General features: G+C 36.2%; 1 protein-coding gene across 7 annotated transcripts in view; it reads left to right on the forward strand.

Moving 5' to 3' along the window:
• Positions 1-13,786, forward strand: part of MRC1 (mannose receptor C-type 1) — a 168,958-nt gene that overhangs the window by 152,220 nt on the left and 2,952 nt on the right. For 3 of the 7 annotated variants that reach the window (XM_070472116.1, XM_070472120.1, XM_020876236.2), the window contains 4 exons: positions 4,308-4,421; positions 4,974-5,138; positions 6,360-6,401; positions 8,068-9,005. In XM_070472116.1, the coding sequence (XP_070328217.1) occupies positions 4,308-4,421; positions 4,974-5,138; positions 6,360-6,401; positions 8,068-8,318 (572 nt within the window). In that variant the 3' untranslated portion in view covers positions 8,319-9,005. Of the gene's footprint in view, positions 1-4,307; positions 4,422-4,973; positions 5,139-6,359; positions 6,402-8,067; positions 9,006-10,044; positions 10,487-10,557; positions 10,757-13,786 lie in introns of those variants that run through there. The other 4 variants (XR_011489419.1, XM_070472118.1, XM_070472117.1 and 1 more) reach the window with 4 other exon arrangements.

Raw genomic sequence — 13,786 nt, forward strand, 5'->3', positions numbered from 1 at the left:
GTAGGCATGGACTTAATATTGACATTTTGTTAATTATTTCTATCTTGACTTTCCTTTTTTCCTTTCTTCCTCCGTTCATTTCCTTTGTGATTCAATGCTTCCATAATGATATGCTTAGATTGTTTCCTTTTGTATATGTACCATAGGTTTTGTTATGTGGTTATTATGAAGCTCATATGAAACATAGTGTATTTAAAGCTGGTAACAACTTAACTTTGAATGTATGCAAGCACTCTATGTTTCTACATTCCCCCCACCTTTTATATTTTTAATGTCACCATTTATGTATTTTTATATTGTGTATACATTAACAAAGTATTGTATTTATAGTTATTTTTAATACTTTGTATTTTAACCTTTATACTAGAATTACAGATGATTTACCTACCACCACTATATCAGAATATTCTGGATTTTCCTACATATTTACCTTAACCATTGAGTTTTATATTTTCAAATATTTTCATATTATTAATTAGAGTCCTTTCACTTTAACTTGAAGAATTCCCTTTGACATTTCTTATAAAGTGAAAGTTGTTCACTTGTGTCCAGCCCTTTGCAACCCCATGGACTATACAGTCCATGTATTCTCCCCGCCAGAATACTGGAGTGGGTAGCCTTTCCCTTCTCCAGGGGATCTTCCCAACCCAGGATTCAAACCCAGGTCTCCCATATTGCAGGCAGATTCTTTACCAGCTGAGCCACAAGGGAAGCCCAAGAATAGTGGAGTGGATATCCTATCCCTTTTCTAGTGGATCTTTCCACCTGGGAATTGAACCAGGGTCTCCTGCATTGCAAGTGGATTCTTTTACCAACTGAGCTATCAGGGAAAAAATAAAGCTATCAGGGAAAATATCTATCGGTGATGAACTCTTTCCAGTTTTATTTGTCTGGAAAACTTTTTATCTCTCATTTAATTCTGAATGACAGTTTTTCTAGGTGGGGGTATTCTTGGTTTGGAAGCTTTTATCTATAAGCACTTTAAGTGTATCTTCTCGCTCCCTCTGAACAGCAAAGTTCTGCTGGAAAATTTCTTCATTGTCTTGCGGGGGTTGCCTTGTGTGTAACAAGTTGCTTTTCTTTAACTGTTTTTAAGAATTTGTCTTTAATTTTTGACAATTTAATTGTAATGTGTCCCGATGTTGGTCTCTTTAGAGTCGCTGTATTTGGTACTCCTTATGCTTCCTGGATCTGGATGTCTGTTTCTTTCTCCAAGGTTAGGGCAGCTATCAGCCATTGGGCTGTGCTGTGCTGTGCTAAGTTGCTTCAGTCGTGCCCGACTCTTTGTGACCCTGTGGACCATAGCCCACCAGGCTCCTCTGTCCATGGGATTTTCCAGGCAAGAATACAGGCAGGGGTTGCCACGCTCTTGTCCTGGGAAGGACCATTGGGAAGCTTTTGGTCCATCATTTCTTCAAGTACTCTTTTATGCCTCTTTATCTCACTCCTCTCCTAGGACTCCCATTATTCAGACTGGATAAGCACAAGCGTGCTGATTATTTCTTTTACTTAATCAAATTAAGTTTTTGGCTTCTCCAGTGAAGTTTTCCTCTCAATTATTATAATGTTTAACTCCAGAATTTTATTTTTAAAATAATTTCTATCTTTTTATTAATAGTCCCTATTTAGTGAGCAATTATTTCATACTTACTTTTAGTTCTTTAGACACTTTTTCCTTTAAGTTCTTTAAACATCTTTTACATAGCTGATTTCAAAAGTCTTTGTCCAGTAAGCCAAAGATGTGACTTTGTTCTGGAAAAATTTGTATTGACTGCTTCTTTTCTTGGTATGGGTCATATTTTCATGTTTCTTTGAATTTGTTGTAATTTTCATTGAAAAATTATGTATTTAAAATAATAAAATAAGCAACATTGGAAATAAGTTTATTTCCACTCTACAAGGTTTGATTTTGTTGCTATTTCCTTGTTTAGAAATTTTCCTTCATAAATTCTATGAAGTGTGTATTCTTTCTCATGCACAGTTACTGAATTCTCTACCTAATTAGTTTAGTGGTCAGCTAGTGATGCAAACATATTTCCTTAGTGTCTAGAACCAACAAGTTTTCCGGGTTTTACTGAGGGGCTCTGTCTGAAGACATGCCTTCAACTTTCATACATGAAGCTTAAAACTCTACCTTAGCCTTCACTTCCTGCTTTTGCAGACCCTCAACATCAGCCAGAGGTGAAAATGTGGAGACTTTTCAGATCTTTCATGGGCATGCATATAGTCCAGTGCATGTACACACTCCAGTGCGTGTCTGTGGCCTTCTAGAGTCCCAGGAATAGGTCAGCGCTTCTTAAAGTTCCCTGTGGACATTTTACTCCACAGCCTTTCCTGTTACCTTTTTGGTTAGCTTATTGTTTCCCTAAAATGTTATCACTGCTTCAGGCAGCTGTACTGTTAGGTTATTGCCACTGTTAATTTTTGACAAATTCCCCCAAGGAAAATGCTGTTTACACTGGATGAGCTCTGAGTTAGTTCAAATTAAGGCAACTTCTGCCAAGTGAGGTTTTCCAGGGAACTGTCAGAGATCAAATAATGGAAATTCTTTGAGAATGTGACTTGGAAAGAACCCCAATCCCATTCTGACTTTCCAGTGTCTTCTTGGTTTCTGGTCTTCAGTGTGATTTTGAGGCTTTTGGCTTTTAAGGCAATCACAGAGCTAGGGATAAGGCTATGGGATTAGGACAAGTTAAAACATCCTAAAGCTCAGTTTCCTTACTGAGAGTCAGTCATTTTTCTTGAATAAATACGTCCTGGACTGTTACAAGCTGTTGGTTAACTTTCAGTGTTCTGAAAAAGTTGATTTGAAAAAGATTTAGTGTTCTTATTGCTTTTTTAGGGGAGAGGATTCTCAAGGGTTCTTACTCTGCATTCATTATGATGTCACTTGAAACCTTTTTTAAATTAAGAAATGTTGCTAAGTATTTTTATAAAAAATTCTTGGCAGTGGATATGTAGAAACTTTGTTTTCAACTGTAGATAACTATGATTTCCTGTAAATAAAATGAATGATTCACATTCATCAAAATATATTCCATATATATTGAAATGGCTATCATCTATGAAGTATATTTTAAAATAAAATATGAAATGATGCAATGAAAATAGTCAGCAAAGTCCCAGTGATGTGGGATACAGGCATGTGGTTAGATATAGGGCAAGATTCAGATGCCTGGATCATGCCATGACTTTGCCCTCCACTATCATTAAGATCTTGAAAGATCTTACCCTCTGGACTTTTAGATACCTTATCTGTAAAATGGAGTAACAGTAGTACTAACTTAATAAGATAGTTGTAAAATTTTAGTGAGATCATGTTTGTAAAGTCCAAAGCAAAATGTCTGGTAGAAACAGCTTAAAATATTTTAAGTTGTTATTATTTAAAATTCTATAATTTTACAATAAAATACAGTACTGGCACTGAAGCAATCTTTGACTGGGTATGTTAGATGCTATAGTATCCAAGCAGCGTTTCTGTTTCATGTCTTCTTTTTGTACAGTCCTATCCATAACAGCTGGATTAATACTTTTATAGTGCATCCTTCAATCTGCTCCCTAAAAATCTAAGTGTTTTTTAATCACCACATTACCCTAAATATCAGTCTCCTACCATCTGCAGTGAGACCTAACCCAAGGCTTTTTTCACCCATTGACCAGATTCATCCAGCCAAACTGAGCTATCTGTCAAATATATTCATTACCCCAATAGATTGCCTTATCTACCTACCTTTCTATTTCATATCTTATTACTATAAACTAAAGATGAAGAATTCCATGCATCTGTGAACCACCTCTATGCTTCCCTGTCTCTTTATTTTTTTATTCTTCCTAGTCTCAGAATTATTTTCTATTCTTTGTACTTGAAATCTCATGCTCCCTAATATTTTAAAATTCTGTTTCTTGCATGCTTCCTTTAAATAGCTTCCCCTAAAACAAATCTTCTCCCTGTTTGACATGTCGGCACCTTTTTATATTTATTTTTTTTTCTAATACATTTCTTTATATGCTCAATTCATTCCTACTCACTGAACCATAACCTTCTTAAGGTATTCTTTGTTCTACTCATCTTTGTATATCCTGCAGTGAGTTGTCCAGTGCTTGTACACAAATGATGCCTTAAAAAATCACATTTTCAGAATGGAAACAAATTCTTAGAAGACAAATGTTCACTCTTTGAAATTCTTCCCCTTAAGTGGAGATAGTGGGATGATTTTTATTGTTCTTGATATCAACATAATCATTATAAAAATTTTTTCGACTACTTAAATATATTCCCGTCTTGTTTATTCTTTTGTACTTTGCAGGTTCCTCTCTGGTTACCATTGAAAGTGCTGCCGAATTGAGTTTCCTGTCATATCGAGTTGAGCCACTTCAAAGCAAAACCAATTTTTGGATAGGATTGTACAGAAATGTTGAAGGTAATTTTTGCACCATGATTTTTGAATCAGGAATATTTCAAAATGTTGAAATATTTCAAAATATTTCAAACTTGTTTCAAAACAAGTTTTCAGTCCTAGAAAATCTTGCTTTAATTAATGATTAATTTGTGAAGCATTTGAAGATTCAAACTCATAGTTTCATTTGAGATAAGAACTGAATATTTAAGTGACTCACACATCAGGCTATCTTGAAAGTTGCTAAAAGGAATATCCACTGTTGCTAAGTTAAAGAAGTTTTAAAAAAATATTTTCTATCTGTTGCTATTTAAAAAAATTAGGGGAAGATAAATTTACATATATATACAAATTAGGAATAAATTTTCAACTGAAACTACATGAGAAACATAATTCTCAGTTTCCTTTCCTCTATTAATTAATTATTATTATCTTGCCTATTAAAACTCTTAAGTGTAAATAGCTATTGATTGTGATATAAAATAACATGCTTAGAAATTTTACATGAATAAGTTGAATTTATTTTAAGGGATTATTTTTAACTTGTAATTTTTTTTGTCTTCCTCTGATAATCAGGAATGTGGCTGTGGATAAACAACAACCCACTCTCCTTTGTCAACTGGAAAACAGGTGATCCCTCTGGTGAAAGAAATGATTGTGTGACTTTATATGCATCTTCTGGATTATGGAGTAATATTCACTGTTCTTCCTACAAAGGATACATTTGTAAAAGACCAAAAAGTAAGTAAGAATTTGTCCTATGGTACATATGTTTCTAGGTTCCCTTTTCTTGCAAATATGAAGATGTTAGGTGTGGAATTATAATGTGATTACAGGTTCCTTATAAACTCTTTCTCTTTATAAGCGAGAAATCCAGTCTACCATGGTGATCAATTCTGTCTGTCGCTTTGAGTGAGCACAAAACTTCCTGCTTAATTGAAGTAATGATTTTGGTATATCAATACACATGTGATAAAATATCCATGCACATGGATTTGTGAAGTTGGGAGAAGTTTGGAGATCTAGCCTTATGGCACATGAGAAAAAGAGATAAAATACATACCTTGACCAAACAAGAAGTGGACAGTGGGGAGGAATGAGAATTTTTTAGGAAATAAATCATGTAAGACCAATTAAGTTTCCTCCTGAGATTGAATGGCAGACCATGTCAGGACAAGGGTTGGGGAAATTAATAGTATTATGTGCCCATGATATGATACTATCCAGACGTTCGTAATAGTTTTATGCCATTCTACTCCACATAGTATCTTTACCAAGAGATATAATTAGATAATAGATTTAAATAAATAAATGAAGTAAAGTAATACTCCATCCCCAGTAGGTTTTATTATTTTGTTGTTGTTCAGTTGCTAAGCTGTATTTGAGTCCTTGTGACCCCATGGACTGTAGCATGCCAGGCTCCTCTGTCCTCCACTGTCTCCCAGAATTTGCTGAAATTCATTTTCACTGAGTCGGTGATGCTAGTTCTTCATTTTTTGAAAACTCTCTTCTAAGATACTGTACCCTTTGGGGCAGTGTTGAATTCTTATTTTATTTTTCATTCAAATGCCTTGTAATATCTTATGCTTCAGTGAGCTATTTTTAAAACCGCTAGCCTAGAATACATTATTTTATGGGTAGATTGGGTAGATTTTGGTGGTATAAGTGGCTCAAGTACAACTGGGGGTGTTTTTCCTGTTTTCAGATCTTCCAGTGTATTTAAACTCACCATGCAGCTGTAGGTTGCAGTTATAGGATAGATAGCTAGCTAAAATCTGTATATATACATACAGATTTTATCTATCTGTCCATCTATCTGATTATTGTCTATCTATATCGTATATCACCATAAATCAAACATGAATAATTTGATGTATTTGTAAACCAAATAATGCTCACTATCTACATGCAATTATCATGGGTCTTTATAACTATTTAATTATTTTGTTCTTTTACAAACAGTTGTTGATGCTGAACCTACGCATACATTAATTACAACAAAAGGTAAGATCATGAAATTTTAAGTTCCATGTTAGCAATACATTGATACAGTGTGTTTGTTTTATTTATTTATTTATTTTTTCCCATTTATTTTTATTAGTTGGAGGCTAATTACTTTACAGCATTGCAGTGGTTTTTGTCATACATTGAATTAGCCATGGATTTACATGTATTCCCCATCCCGGTCCCCCCTCCCACCTCCCTCTCCACCCCATCCCTCTGGGTCCTCCCAGTGCACCAGGCCTGAGCACTTGTCTCATGCATCCAACCTGGGCTGGTAATCTGTTTCACCCTAGATATACATGTTTCGATGCTGTTCTCTTGAAACATCCCACCCCCGGGTTCTCCCATAGAGTCCACAAGTCTGTTCTATACATCTGAGTCTCTTTTTCTTTTTTTGCATATAGGGTTATCGTTACCATCTTTCTAAATTCCATATATATGTGTTAGTATACTGTAATGGTCTTTATCTTTCTGGCTTACTTCGCTCTGTATAATGGGCTCCAGTTTCACCCATCTCATTAGAACTGCTTCAAATGAATTCTTTTTAACGGCTGAGTAATATTCCATGGTGTATATGTACCACAGCTTCCTCATCCATTCATCTGCTGATGGGCATCTAGGTTGCTTCCATGTCCTGGCAATTATAAACAGTGCTGTGATGAACATTGGGGTGCACGTGTCTCTTTCAGATCTGGTTTCCTTGGTGTATATGCCTAGAAGTGGTATTGCTGGGTCATAGTGTGTTTGTTTTAAAAAAACATAATTTTCCCTTCCTATACCCATTGCACTCTCAGTCAAATAGCTTGAGCTACTCTAGCCTTTGTCGTTTTGGCATCGATCACTCTTGAATGATGCTGTAGAAAAGCCAGTCTTGGAGTCAGGTTGGTGTTTTTATCCTAGGTCTTGTTGTTGTTGAGTCACTCAGTTGTGTCTGACTCTTTGTGACTACATGGGCTGTAGCCTGCCAGGCTCCTCTGTCCATGGGATTCTCCAGGCAAGAACTCCAGGTTTTACTGAGAACACTAATTGCTTCGTTACACTAATTGCCCTATGAGAACCCAGGGAAGAAATTTCTCTTAGGAATCCCTGTGATTTCTTTCTTTTCTTTTTTTAAGCAATATTTAAAATTTTAGTTTTATGAACAGTTTGAATAAGGAACTGACCTCTTTCACTTATGTTGTTTGCTGCTAAAAAAAAGTAAAAGTGAGATGTGTGGCTTGCCTGCAGCTCTCTTAACTTCTTACATGCTATTTGTTAACTAATACTCATGACTTCAAATTTCCACTATTCATTTTCTTTTTCCCCTAATTTTCCCCCTTGGTTGTTATTATTATCACTGCTTTTACTATTCCATTTATCTTCATATGATGTACGTGTAAGCAGCCTTCAATTATTTTTAAAAGGTATAAATATTTAAAAATATTATACTAGCATACTGCTGCATAGATACATGAAATACTCTTGCAATTGAATAGTCATCTGAACATTTGAATTAATCATTCATGGAATTCTATATTTATGTCCTGAATTTCTGTTTGGCAAATGTCACTGGACAGGAAATTCATGCATTTTAGTTTTTCTAAGACAGTTGTACTGTTCTCCATGGCATTCTACTCTCTGCCTCTCCCCACTTACCTTTTTTTCTAATGTATTTACTTATTTATAGCTGATCCAAGGAAGATGGAACCTTCTAAACCGTCTTCCAGTGCGACAGGAGTAGTAGTCATCGTGGTCCTGCTAATTATCATGGGTGCTGGCTTCGCTGGGTACTTCTTTTACAAGAAAAGACGTGTACATTTGCCTCGAGAGGACACTTTTGAGAACACTCTGTATTTTAACAGTGGATCAAGTCCAGGAACTAATGATACGAAAGATCTCATGGGCAACATTGAACAGAATGAACATGCAGCCATCTAGTATCATGGTATGATTTAGGTATATTTGAATTTCATAAAATTATAACTAAAATGGTAAGGTCTTTTGTTTCGTTCAATGTGATTATTTCCTTTCAAATTATAATAGTACTGTATTATGCTGGTCTGTCTTTTCCTTTGCCGAGTGAGAGAAATAAGTGCTCCCTTTTTAGCCTGGCAAGATATTTTCACAAAAGAGGGATAATGACATTGGCTCCTATGTTTAAAAAGATCTTAGGTGAATATACAGCATTGGTGTATAGCTTGTGTCAACTGCATTCAGATTACAGGAACCTCAGAAACCAGCTAAGCGTCCTGAAATCATTTAAGGAGATTCCAAAGACTTGTTACCCATGAAATAGTTATTTGGTAATTAGAAGACCATTTTAAAAGTCAAGTACATGTAACCTCAGGTGACACAAAAATTTAGTCACCTTTTTCCTTATACCCATCTTGATTTTTTAAATTCTAGTTATTCAGAATTGTATTTGTACATGTGCAGAAAGAAAAAGGCAGCTGAGAATCTTGTCTGCCCCAAGCAAGATTTTCCAGGCTGAACATTACAGATGTGTTCTTTGTCCTATTTTATGTATATCAGGAATGCAAAGATTTGAAATAAAAATGTAAATTTGCATAACTGGATGTACTTAGATAATGTGAAATAAACATCAAAGACAAGGTGTATTTTTAATAGATTTGTATTTTGGTGATCTTGGTAAGTGTAAATTTTCTTTAAACTGCGATTTATTTATCCATTTACTTTACATTTTACTTGGAAAATTAATGATATCAGTAGAGGAATTTTTAAAATTAAGCTCTTAATGTATTTGGAAAATATAGATTGCTAAAACACTGTGCATAAAATTAGCTTTTTGCTGTAATAACTTGGCGTATTTCCCTTTATCTTTCCCCTGTAACAGTGACTGTGACAGTTGAATGCACTGTTATTGGGAATTAGGTCTCTAAGTATCTTTTCCTCACTTTAACAGTTCCTTTTTGCTCAAAAACTTTTCCTCAGATGAAGCTTTGTGTACACTGTAAAATATATCAGAGGTGTCTCATCTACCCCAGTATTATATTTCCAACTCATCCTTGCCTTTCCCAAGGGGTTACTCACGAGCAGAAGTTCCTTACCTGAAGTCCCTAAACAGGGATCCTTAAATGGCATTAAGGGGTCTACGAAGACCCTCAGATTGTTTGCAAAATGTTGTCTCTATTTGTGTTTATGCCCCCCCCCCTTTTTTTATGGGAAGAAAATAGCTAGATTTTCAAGAAAGTCCATAACTCACAAAAGACTAAAGGGACTTCCCTAGTGGTCCAGTGGTTAAGACTTTGAGCTCCTAATGCAGGGGGTCCGAGTTTGATCCCTGGTCAGGAAACCAGATCTTGCATGATGAAGTTAAAGATACCTTGTGCTGCAGCCAAAAAAAAAAAAGAGAGAGAGAGAGAGACTTAAGAAGCAGCATATTGGTTAGGAGGTAAGATGGAGTTTGCAATACCCCAACTTAATGGGGTTGCAAGAGGTGAGCAATTGTGAGAAAGCTTTCTGGGAACAAACAACTTTCTCTCATTCCTCAGACAGTAGAAAACAAATTGCTTTTATTTTCTTGGTAAGAACAAAGCATATTCCATTTGAGGATGTTTTAATGAAAACAATGGCTATAGTGTCATAGCAGTGTGTAGTTAATCATACTGAAAAAATTTTGTGTATGTATTTTTTTTCTTTCAAGATACAAGAGAAACAAGAGAGAATTAGAAATATGGAAGAGGAGAAATATAAGAGTGAGCATGATTTACAAATTCTTTACACAAGTCATTTTCTTTAGAACTCAGAGCTACATTTTCACAGAAAGTATTTTGGACTTCAGACGTTTGTCTCATACTTAAATGTCTTATCCTTTCAAGAAACTGTCTGTATTCAGTAGGATGCTGAATACACCTCATGTTATCCACTCAAACATCCAACAAATAGATGTCATCTGTATCTATATATTGCACTCAAACTCAGTAGCATATTAAGCATATGGGGAGTAGAGAAGTTTTATAAAGTGGAGAAGAGCAGTTTTGTTTGCTTTTTACATTTATTTTTGGTTTTGGTGGTTGTAGTCCATTTGTTTTTATTTTTTTAAATCAGAAATTCTTACTTGGGATTAAATGTTTAAGTGCTCTCCACACTGGCTTTGCACTTGTTTTCATCAGAATTCAGCAGTCAGAAAATTCTTAAAGGATATTTTTTTCCCCAGTTGCGTGCAGAGTCAGACACGACTGAGCGACTGAACTGAACTGAACTGAACACTGGCTTTGCACTCGTTTTCATCAGAATTCAGCCGTCAGAAAATTCTTAAAGGATTTTTTTTTCCCAGTTGAACTCAAAACAATATGAATAGTCTTTAACTATTTTTGATCTCTAAAAATAAAGATGATATCTCTAGAGACTGGTAATCTCTTGATGCGTCCATTTTCAGTGTTCACTTGGGCATCTGTTTGTGTATTTACCTATTTGTTCGTCACATATACCATCAGCATCTTGTACATATACCAGGTGTTGAGCTAGGTCTTGGAGATTCAAATGTGGATGAGAAGGTGTGCTGGCCCACGAGAAGCACACAGTCTAATGGAGGTCCAGGCACACACGATCATTTTGGAGGGATTTTTATTGATGTATAGTTGATGCATGCTATTATATAAATTACAGGTGTACAATATAGTGACTTGCAATTTTTGAAAATTATTCTCCATTTATAATTATTAGAAAATACTGACCATATTCCCAGTATTGTACAATATAATCTTTATAGCTTATTTTATGCCTAATGGTTTATACCTCTTAATCCCCTACGCTTGTGCCCCTCTCACCCCACTGGTAACCAGTGAAGTGAAGTGAAGTGACAGTCACTCAGTCATGTCTGACTCTGTGACCCCATGGGCTATAAAGTGCATGGAATTCTCCAGACCAGAATACTGGAGTGGGTAGCCTTTCCCTTCTCCAGGGGATCTTCCCAACCCAGGGATCGAACCCAGGTCTCCTGCATTGGAGGCGGATTCTTCACCAGCTGAGCCACAAGGAAAGCCCAAGAATACCAGAGTGGGTAGCCTATCCCTTCTCCAGAGGATCTTCCCGAGCCAGGAATTGAACCAGGGTCTCCTGAATTGCAGGAGGATTCTTTACCAACTGATCCATCACCATTAATTTGTTCTTAATGTCTGTGAGTCTGCTTTGTTTTTGTTCTATTCACTAGTTTGTTGTATATTTTAGATTCCATGTATGAGTGATATTATACAGTATTTTGTCTTTCTATACCTGACTTATTACTTAGAATATGGACTTAGGCCCTCCAAGTTCACCTATGTTGCTGCAAATGGCAAAATTTTGTTCTTTTTTATGGCCGAACATTATTGCATTGTATATATACCACATCTTCTTTACCCATTCATCTGTTGACTTCCATATCTTGGCAATTGTAAACAATGCTGGTATGAAAATTGGGGTACAGGTATTTTTTTGAATCAATGTTTTCTCTCTCTCTTTTTTTGGATATATACCCAGGAGTGGAATTGCTGGGTCGTACGGTAGTTCTATTTCAGTTTTTTGAGAAACCTCCATACTGTCTTCCACACCAACTGAATCAGTTTACATTCCCAGCAACAGTGTGTGAAGGTTCCCTTTTCACTGCATCCTTGCCAACATTTGTTATTTGTGTTCTTTTTGATCATGACCATCCTGACAGATGTGAGGTGATATCTCATTGTGACTTTGATTTGCATTTCCCTGATGATTAGTGACACTGAGCATCTTTTCATGTGACTGCTGGCCATCTGTATTTCCTGTTTGGAAAACTGTATACTCAGGTTTCTGCCCATTTTTCATTTGAGTTTTTTTTTTTTTTTTTTTTTTTTTGATGTTGAGTTGTATGAGCTTCCAGAACCTCATTTTTAATATAGTCTAGCTCTTGAAGACACTGTCTCTGAATACAGTCACATTCTGAGGTTCTGTGTTAGGACTTCCACATATGAATTGGAGAGGGGGGCACAGTTCAGCCCATAGCATGCTTCTACAACACTTTTTTTTTGTTTGTTTCTTTAACTGATCCTTGTATTTGCAGGGTTCTCCAGACAAGTGAAACTAAAAGGTCTATCTATACATCTATTAATCAATTATCTATATCTGTATATCTATCTATGTATCATCTATCTCTCATTTATCAATTACCTACCATCAGTCTATCTGTTATTATTTTCTACTGATTCTATTTCTTTGAATCCAACTGATATGCTCTTATACTGACATCACTAATTATATTATTCGTAAACATGTTATTCCACTAAACCCAAACTACATGTATACCAGATTCAATGTTCATTTACCTTGGTTCTCAAAAATGCTCATGGTCTTTCCAACAGGGCTTAATACAAGAGAAAGTTTGACAGGGGCTTAGTTGAAGTAGACAGTCTGAATCTATTATGGTTAAAATCTCTTATTTATGCAGATTTAAGAAACATGACCACATGAAAATATTTCTGTGGTCCCTCCCAGGAGTTTGGAAGGGACCATGTGAGTGAGGGGCCCCAAAGGTTAAGCTTTATTTGCTTCATTATAGAACCATTCTTAGTGTCAGGAACAGCTTCTGATAGGTGGAGACTGAGCAGACCTGACGAGATGATCGAATCTTGAGGTGTAAGGAAGGAAGGTAGGAATGGATGCCAGAGAGAGGAAAAACTTGGGCAAAGCTGCCGAGATGGGAAACAGCTTGTTGTCATTAGGTAGAAAAGTGAGATGCGTGTGGCAGGGGCTGGAGTTTAGGAATTGCCTCAGATACTGACAGGAAGTCATCTTCTGTTGGGTCCTCCCTACACCTGACCTGCATTCAGAGCATCCTGATATCATGTCAGGCCCTACCTACTTGACCTGACCACGGAGACGACCTGTCTAACTACTACTTTGCCTTAAAACACACATAATCGAAGCTGTCTGTGTGACATGGCTTGACTTAGGAAGGCCTTCGGAAATAACACTTCTTTTTCACTGAGGCACTGAAATTTGGGGCCATTAAGTTACTGTAGTAAACTTAGTAAGCCTTAGGATCAGAGAGAGAAGGGTGAATTGAGAGAGTAGCATGGACGTGTATACACCACCGTGTGTCAATCAGATGCTAGTGACGCTGCTGTATGCCACAGGGGACTCAGCGCAGTGCTCTGTGGTGACCTGGAGGGGTGGGATGCGGTGGTTGGAGGGATGCTCAAGAAAGAGGGGATATATGTATACATATAGCTGACATACATTCTGCTTCACATTGTACAGCAGAAGCTGACATACATTGTGAAGCAATTATACGCCAACAAGAAAATAATAAAATTAAAAATAAATAGGAAGTCTCCCCCTTACCAAAAAAAAAAAAAAGAATTAGGCTCAGATATACCCCTACTCCAAGACTTAGATTATATAACTATGGGATGCATAGAACAATTATTGGC

This window comes from Odocoileus virginianus, chromosome 9 (assembly GCF_023699985.2).
Source record: "Odocoileus virginianus isolate 20LAN1187 ecotype Illinois chromosome 9, Ovbor_1.2, whole genome shotgun sequence".
Lineage (NCBI taxonomy): Eukaryota > Metazoa > Chordata > Mammalia > Artiodactyla > Cervidae > Odocoileus > Odocoileus virginianus.